The sequence below is a fragment of the Colossoma macropomum genome, unplaced genomic scaffold, assembly GCF_904425465.1.
Source record: "Colossoma macropomum unplaced genomic scaffold, Colossoma_macropomum, whole genome shotgun sequence".
Lineage (NCBI taxonomy): Eukaryota > Metazoa > Chordata > Actinopteri > Characiformes > Serrasalmidae > Colossoma > Colossoma macropomum.
In genome coordinates this window covers 17,391,029-17,409,047 of record NW_023494800.1, presented here as the reverse complement: position 1 = coordinate 17,409,047, position 18,019 = coordinate 17,391,029, and the positions used below count along the sequence as shown (strand labels likewise).

The 18,019-nt window shown below is 39.0% G+C and overlaps 1 protein-coding gene across 1 annotated transcript; it reads left to right on the top strand.

The window, feature by feature from the left end:
• The first annotated feature begins 4,566 nt into the window (after positions 1-4,566).
• Positions 4,567-16,627, top strand: sms (spermine synthase). Its single transcript, XM_036588664.1, has 11 exons — positions 4,567-4,739; positions 6,040-6,160; positions 8,419-8,506; positions 8,939-9,003; positions 9,100-9,275; positions 9,371-9,525; positions 10,894-10,983; positions 11,490-11,604; positions 11,787-11,866; positions 11,968-12,083; positions 15,673-16,627. Exons 1-11 carry the CDS (start codon positions 4,694-4,696, stop codon positions 15,701-15,703), a joined length of 1,083 nt encoding a protein of 360 aa, XP_036444557.1. The 5' UTR covers positions 4,567-4,693; the 3' UTR covers positions 15,704-16,627.
• The last annotated feature ends 1,392 nt before the right edge of the window (positions 16,628-18,019 follow it).

The following is an 18,019-nucleotide window of genomic DNA, read 5'->3' as shown; positions in this document are numbered from 1 at the left end:
CTATTTGTAAAAAACATTAAAGACACAGTTCTATGCCGGAACAGACCTACAGTCCATTCCAGACTGGGACGCCCAACTGAACAGCTCTACTCATCCCAGAACCTTCACCCCAGCAGAGCAGCCAGAGACCCCAGAGAGGTTTTCAGTGCCTCCACCCCCACTCCACTGCACACCCCACATCACCAGCCTCTTCAAATCCAGAACAACTGGCCACCACAGCCTCAGACCACCCCTCATTCAGCACCACAGCCTGAGACTTACGCTGCTATAGTGGCCCGAGGAACTCCACCTGCACCCACCCAGCTACAGTCCAGTCAGATAAGAGACTTTATCACCCTGCTCTGTCACAAACTACTTAACTAGTTCTACTTACTAGTGTTTTACTTATATATGTGTATATATGTATGTATATGTATATATATATATGTATATATGTGTGTATGTGTATGTATATATATATGTATATGTACATATATGTATCTTTTTCATTTAAATTCAGATACATAAGTCATTACTATTAATTCACTTGGGATTATTCGAAAAACAGTGATTAATTCATCATATGGTTAGGTTATAGATTAGATACCTCTTTGTGAAATACCTGTAATTGACTGACAATGGCTTCTTTTTCAGTTAGTTGTTGGAATATTCAAGGTTCATTCTCATCAACATTTGGTTCAAAATTGACAAATCCAGATTTTGTAAATAGTGTATATAATAGAGATTTAATCATCTTACAAGAAACATGGGATAACCACATCAATTCTCTCTGCCCAAACCATTACATAGAATTACACGTACCTCCTACAAAGCACAATCATATCAAAACTGGTAGAAACTCTGGTGGTATACTTGTGTGGTATAAAGAAGAATACAGATCATTTATAACCCCAATAAAAAAAGGTAAAAACCATCTATGGGTCAAAATTAACATGAATCTGTTAGAAACTGACAGAGATGTCTATTTATGTGCAATTAATATACCTCCACCAAATTCTCCTTATTATTTAGAAGACACCTTTGAAAACCTTCAAAAGGAAATAAGCCATTTTCAGAACTTAGGCTACATTTTGCTCTGCGGTGATATAAATGCTAGAACTGGCAGAGAACAAGATTTTATTGATTTAGAGGAAATTACACACATACCTAAACAAATCCCTTTCTACCACACAAATATAACAACTCAGAGACAAAGTTACGACAGTGTAATTAACAAACATGGAAAACATGTTCTTCAGTTATGTAAAAGCCTCGGTCTGTACATTGTCAATGGCAGGACGAGAGGAGATTCCCTGGGCAGATTCACCTACTGCTCTGTACTGGGCAGTAGCGTAGTAGATTACGCCATCACAGACATGAATCCTGGACACATCAATGCTTTCACAGTCTTACCACAACTCCATTTATCAGATCACAGCCCAATAGTACTATACTTGAAAGAATCAACAAAAGAAAAAAACAAACAAGGCCAAAACAAAGATACCTGCCCTCTCCCAAAAAGATACAAATGGACAGAACAGAGCATCACTGATTACACAGCAGCTTTAGACTCTGATAAGATCCAGCTAATGCTGGATATGTTCCTTGAAACAAACTAGAAGACTAACAAAAAAGGCATAAACTTAGCAACAGATGATCTAAACAAAGTTTTCTACCAGCTGACAAAACTATCAAAACTAAGGACATTAAGAACCAAAAAATCGAAACAAAAACCAAAGAAAATGTGGTTTGACTCAGAATGTTTAATATCAAAGAAAGCCTTACGAAAATTGTCCAATAGAAAACACAGAAATCAAACTGACCAACAAGCTAGACTAGAATACCTCCAAGCACTTCAACAATATAAAAAATTAATTAGCACTAAAAAAAAGCAATACATGAAGTATGAATTCAGTAAAATGGAAAAAGCCATTAATGAAAATTCCTTTTGGAATCTTTGGAACAAATACAATACAGCCCATTCCAAAACTACCCCAATGAAAAATGGTAAAACGTGGAAAACATACTTTGAAGAGCTTTATAAAAATCCAGAATGCAATAATTTAAATTCAAACCAGGCCACAATCTCAGAAAAAATTACCAAATTAGAATCAGCAATAAAAAATAACCAGTGCCCTCTAGATTATCCCATCACCATAGAAGAGCTACAAGAAATACTCACAGCTCTTAAAAGTGGAAAAGCATGTGGAATCGACAATATTAAGAATGAAATGTTAAAACACAGTAGTCCTAAATTACAATTGGCCATCCTAAAACTGTACAATCTAGTGCTCAAAAGTGGAATTTTCCCTGTGCTCTGGAATAGAGGCCTCATTACACCAATATATAAAAGCGGTGATAAATTTGACCCTCATAACTACAGAGGTGTATGTGTGAACAGCAATATAGGCAAAGTCTTCTGTAGTTTACTAAACAAGAGATTATTAGCATATTTAATGGAACATAACGCACTATCAAAAGGCCAAATCGGCTTCTTACCGAAACACAGGACAACAGATCATATTTACACCTTGCATACACTCATTCAAAAACACGTCCATCGGCAAAACAAAGGAAAAATATTTGCTTGTTTCGTCGACCTTAAAAAAGCTTTTGATTCTGTTTGGCACAATGGACTATTCTTCCAATTACTCCAAACTGGTATAGGAGGAAAAGTCTACGATTTAATTAAATCCAAATATAATGATAACAAATGCGCAATTAAATTAGGGAACAAAAGAACAGAATTCTTCAAACAAGGACGTGGAGTGCATCAAGGCTGTAACTTATCCCCAACCCTCTTCAACATATACATCAACAACCTGGCCACAACCCTGGAACAATCATCAAATGTAGGATTAGAACTAAATAAGAAAGAAATAAAATTCCTTTTATACGCAGATGATTTAGTCTTGCTAGCTCCTACAGCACAAGGCTTACAAAAACACGTAAACTTATTAGAAGACTATTGTCAAAATTGGGCATTAGACATCAACATCAATAAAACCAAAATAATGATTTTTCAAAAAAAAGCCAGATCACACAAATCAAAATTCCACTTTACGTTTGGCGAGACTTTATTACAGCACACTATGGAATATAATTACTTAGGACTAATAATCAATGCATCTGGTAACTTTAACAAGACAATGAATGCACTAGTAGAAAAAGCAAGAAAAGTATATTTTACTATTAAACGATCAATAAACACACTCAACCCACCAATCCAAATTTGGCTAAAAATATTTAATTATGTAATTAAACCCATACTCTTGTATGGCAGTGAAGTATGGGGACCAATAATTTATCAAAAAGACACATTATGGGACACGACCCCTATAGAAAAATTTCATTTAGAATTTTGTAAAGAAATCTTAAAAGTACATCGCAATGCAGCCAATCTGGCGTGCAGAGCAGAGCTGGGCGAGTTTCCTCTCTCCCTCCCCATGATAAAACGAGCTTTAAAATTCCGCCATCACCTCTCACAGGCACATCCAGAGTCATACCACCACACAGCGTACCTCAGCAACCGCACACACCCAGAAACAGACCCCCTCAGACCCCTCACAGATAAATATCACCTTCAAACCACTGCCCAGTTCACCCTCTCACCATCACATACCACAGCCCAGTACACCATCTCACCATCACACACCACAGCCCAGTTCACCCTCTCACCATCACACACCACAGCCCAGTACACCATCTCACCATCACACACCACAGCCCAGTCCACCCTCTCACCAACACAGATCAGAATGATCCACAAAATATACCAAAAACAATATATCAACAATTGGACCAATGAAATTGCCACAGTTAATAAATTAGAATGCTACAGATTACTGAAGAGAGAATACAGACTAGCAGATTATCTGATCAAAATAAAAAACCCCAAAGAAAGAAATATCTTAACAATGTACAGACTGAGTGATCACAATTTAGAAATAGAAAAAGGGCGCCATAAAAAACACTGGAGGCCCAGAGAAGAACGAATATGTAATCAGTGCAGTTCAGGACAAATCGAAACTGAGCTACACTTTCTCTCCTCCTGTAACAGATATGAAGACCTCAGAGAAGATTATATCGGCTCAGTTGAAACTTATATCCCATCATTTAAAGAGAAAATGACTAAAACAGAAGATTTGTTACAAGTGTGTTTAGGAGAGACTCCAGAATGTGCTGAACTATCAGCTAAATATGTTTACAGCTGCCACAAACGCAGAGAACAGAGTGACACAGCGCCTTAAACTGATCCCATGTAAATGTATCATTTATTTATTTGATGTGTGTGTATTTTACAATGTGTATGTTTATGTATGTATATGTGTGTATGTACATATGAATATTTTATTATTTTAGTCTTTCTTTTATACATTATTTCCTTCTTCACCATTATCTTCATATTCTACTAGGATATTTTAATTGCTTTGGCAACAATTGTTCATTACAATTCATGCCAATAAAGTTATTTGAATTGAATTAAATTGAATTGAGAGAGAGAGAGAGAGAGAGAGAGAGAGAGAGAGAGAGAGAGAGAGAGAGAGAGAGAGACTCCACTGCGCTCCACTCCGCCCACTTCCTAGCCTACTGCACACACAGAGCAGCTAGGTCGCACCTTCTGTGTCCTCCTCGCTTTCTGTCACCGCGGACGCGTCCCGTTTTCCCCACACCGGCTGCCTTTTCCAGGCATGGCAGACGGCTTTACCCCATCATGGCAGTGCGACATTACACCCTCGACTTCAAGCTCTGTGGGCCAGGTAAAAGAAAGTCGTCACGGAATGAATGAACGAGGTAAAGAGGAGGCAGGCGGGCAGACTCATGCTGCTCCTCTGCAGCAGCAGAAACATGGGCCTCTGCTGGCCGTATTATATGGCGAATAACGTCTGCTGCAGCCTGGCGGCCTATTTTAGGGACAGCCGAGACAAAATAACCCGAGATATGCGTAGCGAGAGAGCGTAACCCCCCCTGTGTGTGTAGGTTTTGTGTGTTGACCTTACAGACGTAAGTTAGCATGTGTGCTAAGGCTATCCGTGCTTGTCCTCTGTCTGTCTGTCTGCTTCACTCCTTCTATCAGTTGCGGCTATGCATCATTATGCGTTGAATGGACAGACATGACTCTCGGCTAGCGGGCTAGCAAGCAAACTGTCTTCTGTATGATGTGAGGGACTTCGTCAGACTCAGCCTCCCTGCTCCAGCTGTCAAGCACTTCTCCATTTGCGGTTTCTAGGATGTGCTAATAAAGTAACCTAATTAGTGCTACCGTACTGTAAGTGCATTAAAGAAAGGAAGGCGAGAGTTGGCTTTGTGGCAACTAGCATACGAGGCTAAGCAGCTCTCTATTTTTAGATGCGAGTGTGTTGCCATAGGGATATGAGGGAAACACCTGTACAGGGCATGGTCACGGTCTGCTGTCGTATCACATTACTCTCTAAGGCTTCCTCTACTTCTTATTTCCTCAGTCTCTAGCATTTGGTTTGCCCACTAGCCCCGTTTCTTTGTGCTACCATATGCCTGGCACGTACGTGTCGAAGGGTCCTGGATGACTTCTGTTCTGGGGGACTTTGAAAGCTGCCTTAATATGGTTATCATAAACCGATATAAGATCGCACTGATTACCGGCAGTAGAGTGTAAAAGTCTATTTTAGTGATTTGACGTTAGTGATATGATGTATGAAGTGCCCAAATGCTTTAAAACCATTTCGTTTTATGAGTAGCCTAATGTTTTTAGCAAGCTTTATTTTCCTATGCAAACTGAGCCTGATGTTCTCAGAGAATGATGCAGCTTTGTGACTACCCAGTTCATCACATATGTGGTGTATTTTTATTTTATTTTATTTTATTTTTTTTGATGCAGTATTTTGTGCCACAGCTACAATGACACAGTACACAAGAGAGATTAGGCAGTATAAGATCAGAGACTGGGATTGCCATTGTGGTCAGTGAGGGAGGCAGCAGCGCTAAATCTCCCTCCTAAGAGAAACTTAAAGAGGTCACAGAATAGAAAGGCTGATTACTCTGTGGGCATGCTCTCCATCTGTTTATCATCTCTCATTCCAGCTGACCATGCTGAGACTGTGCGTGGCCTGCAGTCTATATTTCAAGAGCAGGAAATGACAGAGACTGTCCATGACACGGAGGGACATGGATACTTGGCCACCTTTGTTGGCAAGAATGGCAGGTATGTACCGTCACCCTCCAGTCAGCTGTCCATACCATGAAATCGTCTAATTTTTGGTTTAGAGTCTCAGAGGAATGAACTGAGACCTTTTTCAAAACCCAGAAGTTGTCATGATTTGTGGTCTCTGTAGATTTAAGAAAGGCAAGTCATTCAGGTCGAACTGGAACTACGCATTTGTGTAAACTTAACTGCTCATTTGTGTGACATATAAGCTCCCTCAAATCTACTTAAATATTTCATTTGGTTAAATGTTTAATTTCTCAGTGATGAGTCATGGGTCAGTGTAAAAGGTCAGGCGGAAATATTTTCAGCCATTCCACGGAGGGTTTTTCCTGTAACAGCTAAGCAAAATGTTGAAGCTAACTGTCCAGAGTTAGACAATAATGATGAGCGCATCCATGCCTGAGTGCACAAATGTCCCCCCTGGTCCCCCCACTGAAAACGCCAGGTGTGCTCCTGTGTTCAGACACCCTTTAGGATGACCATTGATTGGCCAGTTAAGTGCATCCTCTGTGCAACAATGGGCCCCGTTCGATGAGCGCAGGGCCATTTCAGTGGCTTTGTGAATCTGAGCTAAGGGCTTTGGCACACACTTCCTGTTTTGTGTGTGGCTCGTGGTAAACACAGCTGGTGGGCCTTTGTATTGGCCTAAGCTGGGATGAAGCTGGCCTGGGCAGGACCACATATCACTTTGGGGCAAAATTCTCTGTGCCCAGTACCATCTTTGCATAACAGTAGTGGTGGTTACTCTGGGTCTGATGCTCTGTCAGGACTCCAGCTTGCTACTGGCTATCGTTGTCGGAACAATATTAGCAGAAATTGCTGGATCAGATATTAGAGAGAAAAAAGGAATGAATCCTGTGGCCTCATAGAGTGTTTAAGTAGGTTAAGCATGATGCCCACTTTTAGATGCTCACCTTTAGTGAAGCGATTCAATTAAAAATAGCTTATGGTTTCAGTATTGGTATTTGTATTGGAAAAGAAAAAGTGGTATCTTATCATCTTTAGTGTGAAGAAAAGCCTAGGTCAGGTCTTTGTCTGTCTTAGGGGATATTTTACAAAGCAACAAAAGCCAGGGGTCATGGTAAATTTTATGTACTATTCTCATGGACCAGTGAATCTACATGTGCCTTCTGAGTTTCTGTATGTAATGTTGATAATGGTAAAATAGCGGAACCAAAATAGATTAAAAAATGTAGCCCAGAAACTTATGTCGAAACGGTTATAAAACAACATATTCATAACCATTTTGTGTAATAGCTTTCTTTGAGGTATGAATAGTTTGGTTGTTTGGTTCCCATCACCAATGTTTTGAACAATTTTGACTTGGCACATTTGTCTAGAATGATGCATTTCACATCAAACTGCTCTGAATGACTTTGTATACACCTTAATGACTTAATAATGCAGAAATTAAAAAAACAAAATCGGTGGAGTTCCCCTTGAAGCCAAAAATGAGGATTGTCCAACAAGAATGGCCCTTAGCTCTTCACCAATTGGACAGTCTTGACTTCTGGCTTAATTTACCTACCTGAGAAATTTTTCTTTGCAATATACCCCTGGTCTGTGATAAATGTGCTCAGCACGGTTACAGAGCCATGAATGGGCAAGCATCTTTCTTAAAAGTATATCTCTACCGCGCACTTTGGCTCAGTTTACACCTGGGATTAACATGCTTGTTGTGTGATCATAAGTGGACAGTGTTAAGTACAGGTGTAAACGAGGAGCAATGTGTCTCGGACATGCAATGTGATCCGATCACTCAAACCACCTTTGGAGGTGGTCAGGGGCGCATATTGATTATCTGTGTCATCACAGCACACGAAAGCAGCGGCGTTGTTTATTTTTTTGTCTCTTGTCCCGTTTGTTTTACAAGTTGCATTAGCAATCCATGACCTCTGAACTGTTTTAACGGTGCCTACATTTTCAAGAACAAGGACTTGTGGGACGTTTTTGTCTAACATTAAATGCAGTGAGAGACTGATGTAGTAAATGCTCACTACCCTTCCTCCAGTCATGAAATCCAATGTGGTGGCTGGAGAGGCATTTGAGAAACAGGGTAATGGCAGGTGTAAACGGCTATGCATCCCACTGTCTACTTATGAGCAGATCAATCCAGACAGATGTGAACAGGGCCATACTTATCAGAATGCTACCTCAATTGAATGTCACCTCTCAAAAAGACTTTGTATTTATATAATACTTTCAATGTTTATAATTTTTATCTTTCGAATCTGAAATATTTTGTTCTCTGCCAGGTTTGCTGTCCTGCGAGTGCACTCTCATGGTCTGGTGACTTTTGACCTGCAGTGTAGTGAAGGGGATGATATAGCACGAATGGACAATGTAAGTGATCAAGGCCAATAAGATGCTTGCTTCAGCACCTTCTCCACCTGTGTGGCTATAGTTTCCCTAGATTTTTTTTGTGTGGGAGATGGTGATGTGGGTCATACACTGGCCCTAACCTGTTGAGATTTTTCACCTTTGATGTTATTAATTGTGTTGTCATCCCAAATGCTTGTCCAAACATAATTCTAAGAAGAACATTAATAGAAAACTAATCCTAAACAACTTTCACTCCCTCTGTCTTAATAATAATTATGAGCAATCATATAGCATGAAGCTGCAGAGAGATTACGTCTCTGTTAGTGTCCTTATGTATAAATTGTTGCTGTTTGCTTTCTTTTTATCAGAGAGAATTGATTCTCTCTCTACTTGTTATTACTTATTCATCACACTGTTAATACTAATTAAGACAGAATGAATTGAACTTTATAGCTATTGAATGCACTGGAGAAGAAGCTGAAGACTGTACTGAATGGAGATATCCAAAGGGTCAAGAGGTGAGACTTGAAAGAGTTTATTTTAATTTCTATTTCTAAAGCTACATCATAAATTGCAAACTGTTGATGTGTGTCTGTATGTGTGTCTTTGGTCAGGCTCCCTGCACTTCGGCGAGGGGGAGAGGTGGACAGGTACTGGCCCACAGCTGATGGCAGGCTTGTGGAGTATGACATTGATGAAGTTGTGTATGAGAAAGATTCTCCTTACCAGAACATCAAAATCATGCACTCACAACAGTTTGGCAATATTCTCATCCTCAATGGGGACGTTAGTAAGTTGCACTGGCCGTCTTTTGCAAGTTCCTTAAATTGGTTTGTATGCAACCTATAGGAATGTGTGGACATGCTTATGTAATAACTCCTGTAGATCTGGCGGAGAGCGATTTGCCCTACACGCATGCCATCATGGGCAGCGGCAGGGAGTGCTATGCTGGGAAGGAGGTACTAATCCTGGGTGGAGGAGATGGAGGCATCCTTTGTGAAGCAGTGAAGCTCAAACCAAAGATGATCACCATGGTGGAAATATCCTTTTATACTTCCATTTACTTTAAGCAGGCAAAATACATGCAAGCACCAAGGCAGCATCTAGGGTGCTGACTTTGAGATATATAGAAGAACAACACACAACTGACATAAACTGTAACATGGACTTTTTACATAGTTTAACAGGTTTGAGTAGAACTTGATTTTGGCCATCTTCTCATGTTCCCATAGCAGCGTGTTCTGGAAATTTTGACAGCAATCGGACAGATATTTCTTAAGAATGACCCTAAAGGCTATTTTTGTACCAAGAAAGTAAATTTTTAAAAAATAATAATAAGTGTTTTTGATTGCTAAGTCGTGTACATAATCCACACTTATTTTAATCACTCTTTCGATGGCTGTAATATAGCATAATTTAAGACATGTAAGTAACTCACAGTGAGAGTTCGCCAGGCTAATATATAAATATATAAATTCTAAACAGTTCATTTTTTGAAGGTTTTATGCACAGATTAGTCAAAAACATACTATAAATATAATGTAAACAAAATATATTCATGTTCTATCACTCTAAAATTAGCTCCTCTTTTTTGGTCAAAAGAGAACATTACCAGTGTTTAACACAGCCTCTTTTGACTGTTCATGTTTATTTTGATGCATATATTTTTATGTCCAGTCATATGCAAAAGTTTGCGCACCTCTGGTGAGTTACATTTTATTGATTCTCTAAGTTAAAATAAGTTAACACATCCTCTACAGAGGACACACTTCTGCACATTTTAGTGCACAATTACTGTTCATAAATACACATAAACAAAAAATGTAGCCTGTGGAAGTTATAGCACCACTTATATTTTATTTTTCCCTAGTATGGTACTCAGCAAAAAATAGAAATTTAAGACATTTAAGTGTGTTTCCTGTAAAAGATGTGTTATTTTCTCTTTGTAAATCAACAAAATATGTAATTTGAGCGGGGTGTTCAAACTTTTGCATACAACTGTATTCAGCTCAAACCACAGAATGGTGCTGAATTAATTGTTTTTGCATTGATAATACCTGTTACATTTAACCCTGTCTGTGGGGTAAGTTGTAACATTTTCGCTTGTGTCACTTTTGGCTGAATTGTTCACGAATGATAGGCACTAAAAACAATGTTCACGTTTTTCACTTGAAGCAGTGCAGAATGTTTGTACCAAAAAATCTTGCTCTTAAAATTATGTAGCAAAAAGTAAAATGTGTTAGGTTGTGCCCCACTCTGCCCTGTATTTTTCAAAGAAGTGTAACTAGGATTTTGCTACTTTTAACATATTTCACATTCATAGATAAAGTACTTCTTCTTTTTCATCCCCTAACTCATTTGCAGTTGAAAGAATACATTATGTTTGCTTTCCTTAATGAAGCATGTACATTGACCAGCTGGTGATTGACGGATGTCGGAGGCACATGAGGAAGACTTGTGGGAATGTACTGGATAACTTGAAAGGGGACTGCTATGAGGTAAGGAGGACAGATGCTTTGAAAGATGGATTTTTTAATTCATTGTTTTTGATAATTAATTCAACTGGATGTTGTTAGAAATGTGCCATATTTATTGTGTTTGATGATAAGTAGGCAAGCGAAGTTTTCATTGTTCAGTTGCTGACCTTAAATATTAAATATTACACGGGAAGGCCTGTTTATTAAGCTCAGCTCAGGTTCTTTGTTGTATTGTTTGTATTTATCAAAATCCGCATTCTTGACACATGACCACATTCACACCTCCCCATGCCACTGTGAATATTTACTGTGTATTTGACCTTGTAAACAGAAACTTGCTTTCCTGCTTGTGAAACAGCATTCAGTCAATTTGTGGAAGTTCTTGATGTTCCAATCCTAAGGAGTGTTTCAGAACTAACAGTCGGTTGGTCTTATGCAATGTGTATTACAAAAAAGTGTTATGTTATAACTTAAACAGTCATAATTGTTTCTCTTTTTCTGTCTCGGCCACTCACTCCCAATCATAGGTTCTGGTACAGGACTGTGTTCCGGTCCTTAAAAAGTTTGGAGAAGAGGGAAGGACGTTTGATTACGTCATTAATGACCTAACAGCAGTCCCTATCTCTACAGCACCTGAAGAAGGTTGGTGTTGATATTTATGCTCTTTTTGCACATAGGCCTCATATCATCCAAGCCACAAGAACATTCAAATTGTAAAATTAAGCAATAATTTCAGCCTTGTCTGCAATACAGTTTGATGTATTCTCAGTTGTTCTCAGTGTGACGAGCATTTTATAAATTGATGAATTAAAACATCTTTTCAGAGTCAACGTGGGAATTTCTGAGGCTCATTCTTGACCTATCAATCAAAGTTCTCCGACCTAATGGGAAGTACTACACACAGGTGAGAGGCTTACTCAGAGGTTATTGTGGATGACTGCTGTTTGTGTTTTTTGTTTTTCTTTCTTCTGAAATTACTAACCTCTTCTGATGCTCTTCCGGCAGGGTAACTGTGTGAACCTCACTGAGGCGCTTAGTGAGTATGAGAAGCTGCTGGGAAGGCTTTCATGCAAAGTTGACTTCTCCAAAGAAGTGGTGTGTGTTCCTTCCTACATGGAGCTGTATCCTTTGAAATAATCTCCTATGCCACAGTCGCTTGTATTTGCCACATGAATATGAGCCGGGATGATTTCTGAACAATTATACATCAGATGGCATGCATACTGCGTCATTATTAGTCCTGCACATTAGCCTAAAGGAATTATGGGTGGGAAAATGGTTGATCCTTGGATGTATTGATTCTGTTTCGAAAGATTCTGAACCAATTTACAAAACTGCATATGTGGATTTTTATGTAGGCTCTGCATTTCCCCCTACTGTAAACTAAATTCATGTGCGGCCAGAGACTTTATAAAGTAGGATACTTTTGCGCAGCTCAGCCTGAAGTAAGTAAGTAAGTAAGTAAAGTTTATTTATATAGCGCTTTTTACAACAGGTGTTGTCACAAAGCAGCTTTACAAGGAATTCAGGGTCCAAGCCCCCATGAGCAAGCCAGTAGCGACAGTGGCAAGGAAAAACTCCCTAGGAACAGGAAGAAACCTTGAGAGGAACCAAGACTCAGAAGGGGAACCCATTCTCCTCTGGTCGACACCGGATAGTAAACATTGTTAGTACAAAAACGGAAAACAGGTGGAGCAGTGATTAATTTGATTAGTTTAGTTCATGCAGCAGCAGCAGCGGCAGCATCAGCATCATTGGGGTCAGGTTGTGAGGGTGAGGTTTGCACGGCGTAGTACAGCATGGAGCTTGATGGTGGTCAAGCCGGTCCAGAGGGCTGGCGAGCAGTGGCAGTGGATGAAGGAAGAAAAAACGTAGGGTGTCACTTATGCATGCACGTTTGCCACTATAATTTGGTGACAAATTTAACCCATATATAGGAAAAGGCTTGAAACGATAGTAAACGTTACCTACACAAGAATGCAGCCTTTTTAACAGCCAGCTCAGGAGATGCTAACCAGCTAACAAGCTAATCCAGTAATATTCAGATTTAGACTTTTTAACTAGAAATGTTTACTGAAATATTAACTGTAAAGCTGCAACATAGAAAGTAAAAAGCATGGTGTGGATTTCTAGAGTACTACTGTCTGAAGAAAATTATCAGCATTTTTCATCCTGATGGTTCAGACGAGTTATAAAATTATGAAAATATACTTAAAGGTTGTCCACGGGTATCTGTAGCTGGATTCCACAGTGACACCGCTGTAACTACAGGAAACACGTATTTTTTTTCTAAATATGTAAGCATGTGAATGCGACTCACTAGTTTACTCCAACAGATCACGTGTGGCAAGCTAAAGTTTAACTGGGGGGTGGCACTATCAGCATGCAGATTGCTTTTGTGTGTGTCATTTAAAGAGAAGAAACAGCCATGACTGCACTATAAAAATATAACATTTTGAAGTCAACATTCAAAATGTTATATTGTTTAATATGTGATTTATATGATGAAAGCCTTTCAATAAATTAGTTAGCATATGTTACAATATAAAAACAATATAATGTATGCTACAGAAATCAACAATTGAGATTCATCAAAAAATTTTTATGATCTCACCTTGGCGCCGAGAATTGAAATCAAATCGAATCATTAGGTGCTCAGAGATTCCCACCTCTAAAAGCAGTAGCAGTGGAATTAATTGATATAAAACCTTTACATCATGTGGAGGATTTTTTAATTATAAAGAGGTTCTCCACACTCACATCTCATTTACATAAATGGTTCATTAAAGAACTGTTTAGTTATCAATGGAAGTCTTTCCCAATCCTGATCTTGGAGACACACTGCTCAGGACATTTTAGTGTTTTCCCTGCTCTCAGCACAATTGGTCAACTTATCAGTTCACTACCAGCCACTTTCTAAGTTGAAGTGGAAGTGTTACAGCAGGAAGAGCATTACAATGTGCAGGGAAGGGGATTCTCCAGGACCACATTTGGGTTAGATGGCTTTATGGAACCAAAAATGGTTCTTCTGTGGCATTGCTCCAAATAATCTTTTTTGGCACCTTTTGTTTTTAAGAGTGTACATGTACTGCATGGACAGTCAGGGCGTTGTCAAGTTACCAGGTCTGAGACAAAAATACCTCACCCCTCCCACCAACATCCTCCCATAGTAACCCATACAAACATAAACGCACCTCAGCCTAGAACAATGCTCAGTTACCATGTGCAAACATTACACATGGCAGTAAATTACACATGAAATTATAGACTCATCACAATTATAAAGGGTGCTCTTCCACACAGTGACACGGCATCTGAGTTTAAGAGCAGTGTGACAGAAAAGCGTTCTGACACAGTGCCACTCAGTGGTCAAACTAGCTAACTGCACTAAATGTTGTTGGATCAGAGTGTTTCACTGAGGAACAAACTTTGTCATTACGAACAGCTACATATCTGTGATGAAATATAAACTGATTTAACTACTGAAGTTTGGTTATTATTTTATTGACTAGGCATCTGTAAATTGTAATATTAGTGTTATAGATTGATCATTAGGTGTTCAAAACATAAACCACACATTCCTCACATTTTCATGCTTTTGCTCTTTTTTATCATCTTTCTTTTGTTTAGCACCTGACATATCATGCATTCTGTATATATTCACTGGTGATGGTAGGAAATTTCTTTGATGTTCCAAATCTAGCAAAACTAAACTACTTTCGTCAAATAACAGGGAAGATGACAGTCAACCTGAAATTACAAAAAACAAGAATAAAGACAAGAATAAACAAATTTTCCTTTACTTTTTGTATCTTGGGAGGTAAATTAAAGTGGAATTTCACCAATTTTCATTTACTGATTTTTCACAAATTAAATTAAATCCCCTGTCAACATGGTTTCAAATATTACAATTTTTGCTTTAATAGTAAAGATATGCCATGGAAAAAGCATTTACCAGTGTTATATTAAAAAAATTATACATAATACAAATTAATACTAGATAAATACTCCAATTTATCTACTCTTTACACTCTTATTGTGCCCCATATTTGAAAACTTAGCAGCACTAATGTTATATCCATAACCTATTGGACACAGTGGAGAAATTTCTTGTGTGCCTTATCGTGCGCCATGCCTGTGTAGTACAGTTTAGGGGAAATGCCTCGATGTGTTTCCCAGGCCTGGTCCTGGAGATGCACTGCTCTGCATATTTTAGTTTTCCCTGCTCCCTGCTGTTTCAACTTTTTATTCTTACATGAGAAGCACTGTTAACAAGTTTAGAAAAGCTTAAATGACCTACTTGCTCTGAGTTTTGGCTGAGACTCCGGGCAGCAGGAGGGCAGTCACTTTATAAGAGGGAGAAAACGTGAGTAGCCGGTGTATACACACTGCTAACTCTGATTGATACTTTGGAAGATTTGGCATCACCTGTGCCAAATTTAGTTCTGCCCAGCTCAGATCGTTTGAGTGGGCAAGTTACTCTACAATGAACCATTTAAGATCATACTTTTTTTACATCTCAGTGACTGCATTACGCAAACATTTTGAAAATCTGTGGAATTCTGCATTAAAACCCAGTCCAGGGCCCAGAAAGCATACCTGGTTGCTCCCCTTTTTGATGGCACTGTGGTCATTTACTAAAGCACTAAATTACTCAGTACAAGTATAAGCTCTCATCTGTTGGAATTCATCCTTAATGAATTGACTCAGGTGGGTGTTCTACACCATCTGGAAGAAGTAATGCCCCTACCCCTCCGAGCCCAGCCTGCCGGAATGTGAAGACTCACCCTCCGATGCACTGAGGGGAGACATGCACGCATCTCTCCATGCACTGTTTTTACTGTCCCTCCACGCCCCAATAAACATCCCCTCCTTTTTTTTAGACACACGTTTCTTATTTTATGTGTAAAATCACACAGAGATTGTATTTTTGTTTTGTTTTGTTTTAATGGTTTGTTTGTTTGTGGGGTTGTTCTGCTTGGACCCTCCAGGGAGCGCTGTGGTGCAGTGTGTGAGTGGAACGCTGCTGATGACACTGAAGCCTGGAGGGTGACTCAGCATCCTCTCTGCCTCCTGCCTCTGAAGACGAGCTGTCTCCTAGTTGAGAAAATAGCAGACAACTAGCTTTCAGATTCTGATTTTATGATAAATTATGTATTTTACTGTAGCTCCACTGATGTTCGTGAGTTTTGATTTTTTGGCTTCCTTTTGTTACTGTGGTTTGAGTGTGATTTGACCCACGGGAAGTTTAATAACAGTGTTGCATTCTGGGTTGCTGGGATTGTACCGGGATGGTCCTACCTATCCAAATAGAAGCGTCTAAATATGTTTTAAAAGGGAAAAAAGATTCCTGCAGTGGCAGATTTCATGCTTGTTTTATTTTGCTAAACTGTGAATGGTTTTTTTTTATATAATTAGAGCCTTCAAAATATGAAAGTTTTTACATTTCTCATTTGAATTTTCTTTGACGGATGTGCTTGAAAGAAAGGTTTTTACTGAATGTAGTTCACATTTATTTGCATTCATGCCTTTGATCCATATTAAGGTGCTTCGTTGATATTATTTATTTGATTTTGTTTCACCAAATACCAGTAATCCCGCCCTGAAAATACCTTCTGTTCATGAGAGTGGTAAACAACTATTAAAGCAACTTGGAGAGAAAATGTCCTGGTCTCAGGCTTGTCTCTTCATTGAACACAGATATGATGTATATGGGGGGCATTGCAATTGCAAAAAAGTAACGATTCATTGTAGCTTCCAATGACAAAAGGGGTCCATATCAGGGAAAACCAAAATATCCAATTTTTTTTTTTTAAATAAAATTGTTAAATGTAATATGTAAACAGTGTTAAAGTTTAAAAACCTACCGTTCACAGGCCATATATGGACAGAAAGCTACCAAATCATCCTATTTTGAATTTACACATATCTGTCTATTCAGCCTACAGCACTTTAGCTCCGCCCTTACGTGACGAAGTTATAAGGAGTGTTTTAGTCCAGACAGCTTTTTGAAACAAGGCACAATGCAGGACAGCCAATCAGAACAGGGCCTGTATTGATGAAGCTTCTCAAAGTAGGAGTCATGTTCCTGTCACAAAAGTCATAGTAAATAAGAGAGGAACACAGATTAGCACAAATAACGTGCACATCTTCGACCGAAACACAACTTATTTACACATTTAAAGAGTCCGGCGCTCCCGTGGTGCTCTGCGCGTCGACGCTCTGCATGACCACACCTCCCGCACATCCACTGCGCAGTGCTCCGACCTCTTATTGATGTTTGTACAGCTGCTTTAGGTCTATGGATTATGGGTCTCGGACTAAATTGCGGTGCCAGTGGTGAATCTCCATTGGAAATTCTTTTTAGTGTAGGATTAGGATTAATCTGCAGCTGGAAATATAGCCCTTAGTGTGTTATTGTTCTGAGTACCTTCACAGCGCACGGTAACGGTCACAGCGCAGTCCCTTATATTGAAGCGTGAGTGTAGACAACTCGATGTTCATGACCATAATGCAGCTTTATTTTGACTCTTTGCTCTTATTTCTTTAATCCTAAACCATACACCACCTACTGATGGTGAACACTAAAGCATACTAACTCACCCACAACAGGGAACAATAAACACAACCAACACGTAAACACATCTCCAACTACAAACATAAACGCACCTCAGCCTAGAACAATGCACAGCTACCATGTGCAAACATTACACATGGCAGTAAATTACACATGAAATTATAGACTCATCACAATTATAAAGGGTGCTCTTCCACACAGTGACACGGCATCTGAGTTTAAGAGCAGTGTGACAGAAAAGCGTTCTGACACAGTGCCACTCAGTGGTCAAACTAGCTAACTGCACTAAATGTTGTTGGATCAGAGTGTTTCACTGAGGAACAAACTTTGTCATTACGAACAGCTACATATCTGTGATGGAATATAAACTGATTTAACTACTGAAGTTTGGTTATTATTTTATTGACTAGGCATCTGTAAATTGTAATATTAGTGTTATAGATTGATCATTAGGTTTATAAAACATAAACCACACATTCC

What these genes read in the sequence shown, in the direction of transcription:
- sms (XM_036588664.1), top strand. Translation starts at nt 4,694, where the DNA reads ATGGCAGTGCGACATTACACCCTCGACTTCAAGCTCTGTGGGCCAG. An exon ending in TTTGTTGGCAAGAATGGCAG is followed by an intron (nt 6,161 to 8,418) that starts GTATGTACCGTC and finishes GTTCTCTGCCAG; the next exon opens with GTTTGCTGTCCTGCGAGTGC. An exon ending in ATGGGAAGTACTACACACAG is followed by an intron (nt 11,867 to 11,967) that starts GTGAGAGGCTTA and finishes CTCTTCCGGCAG; the next exon opens with GGTAACTGTGTGAACCTCAC.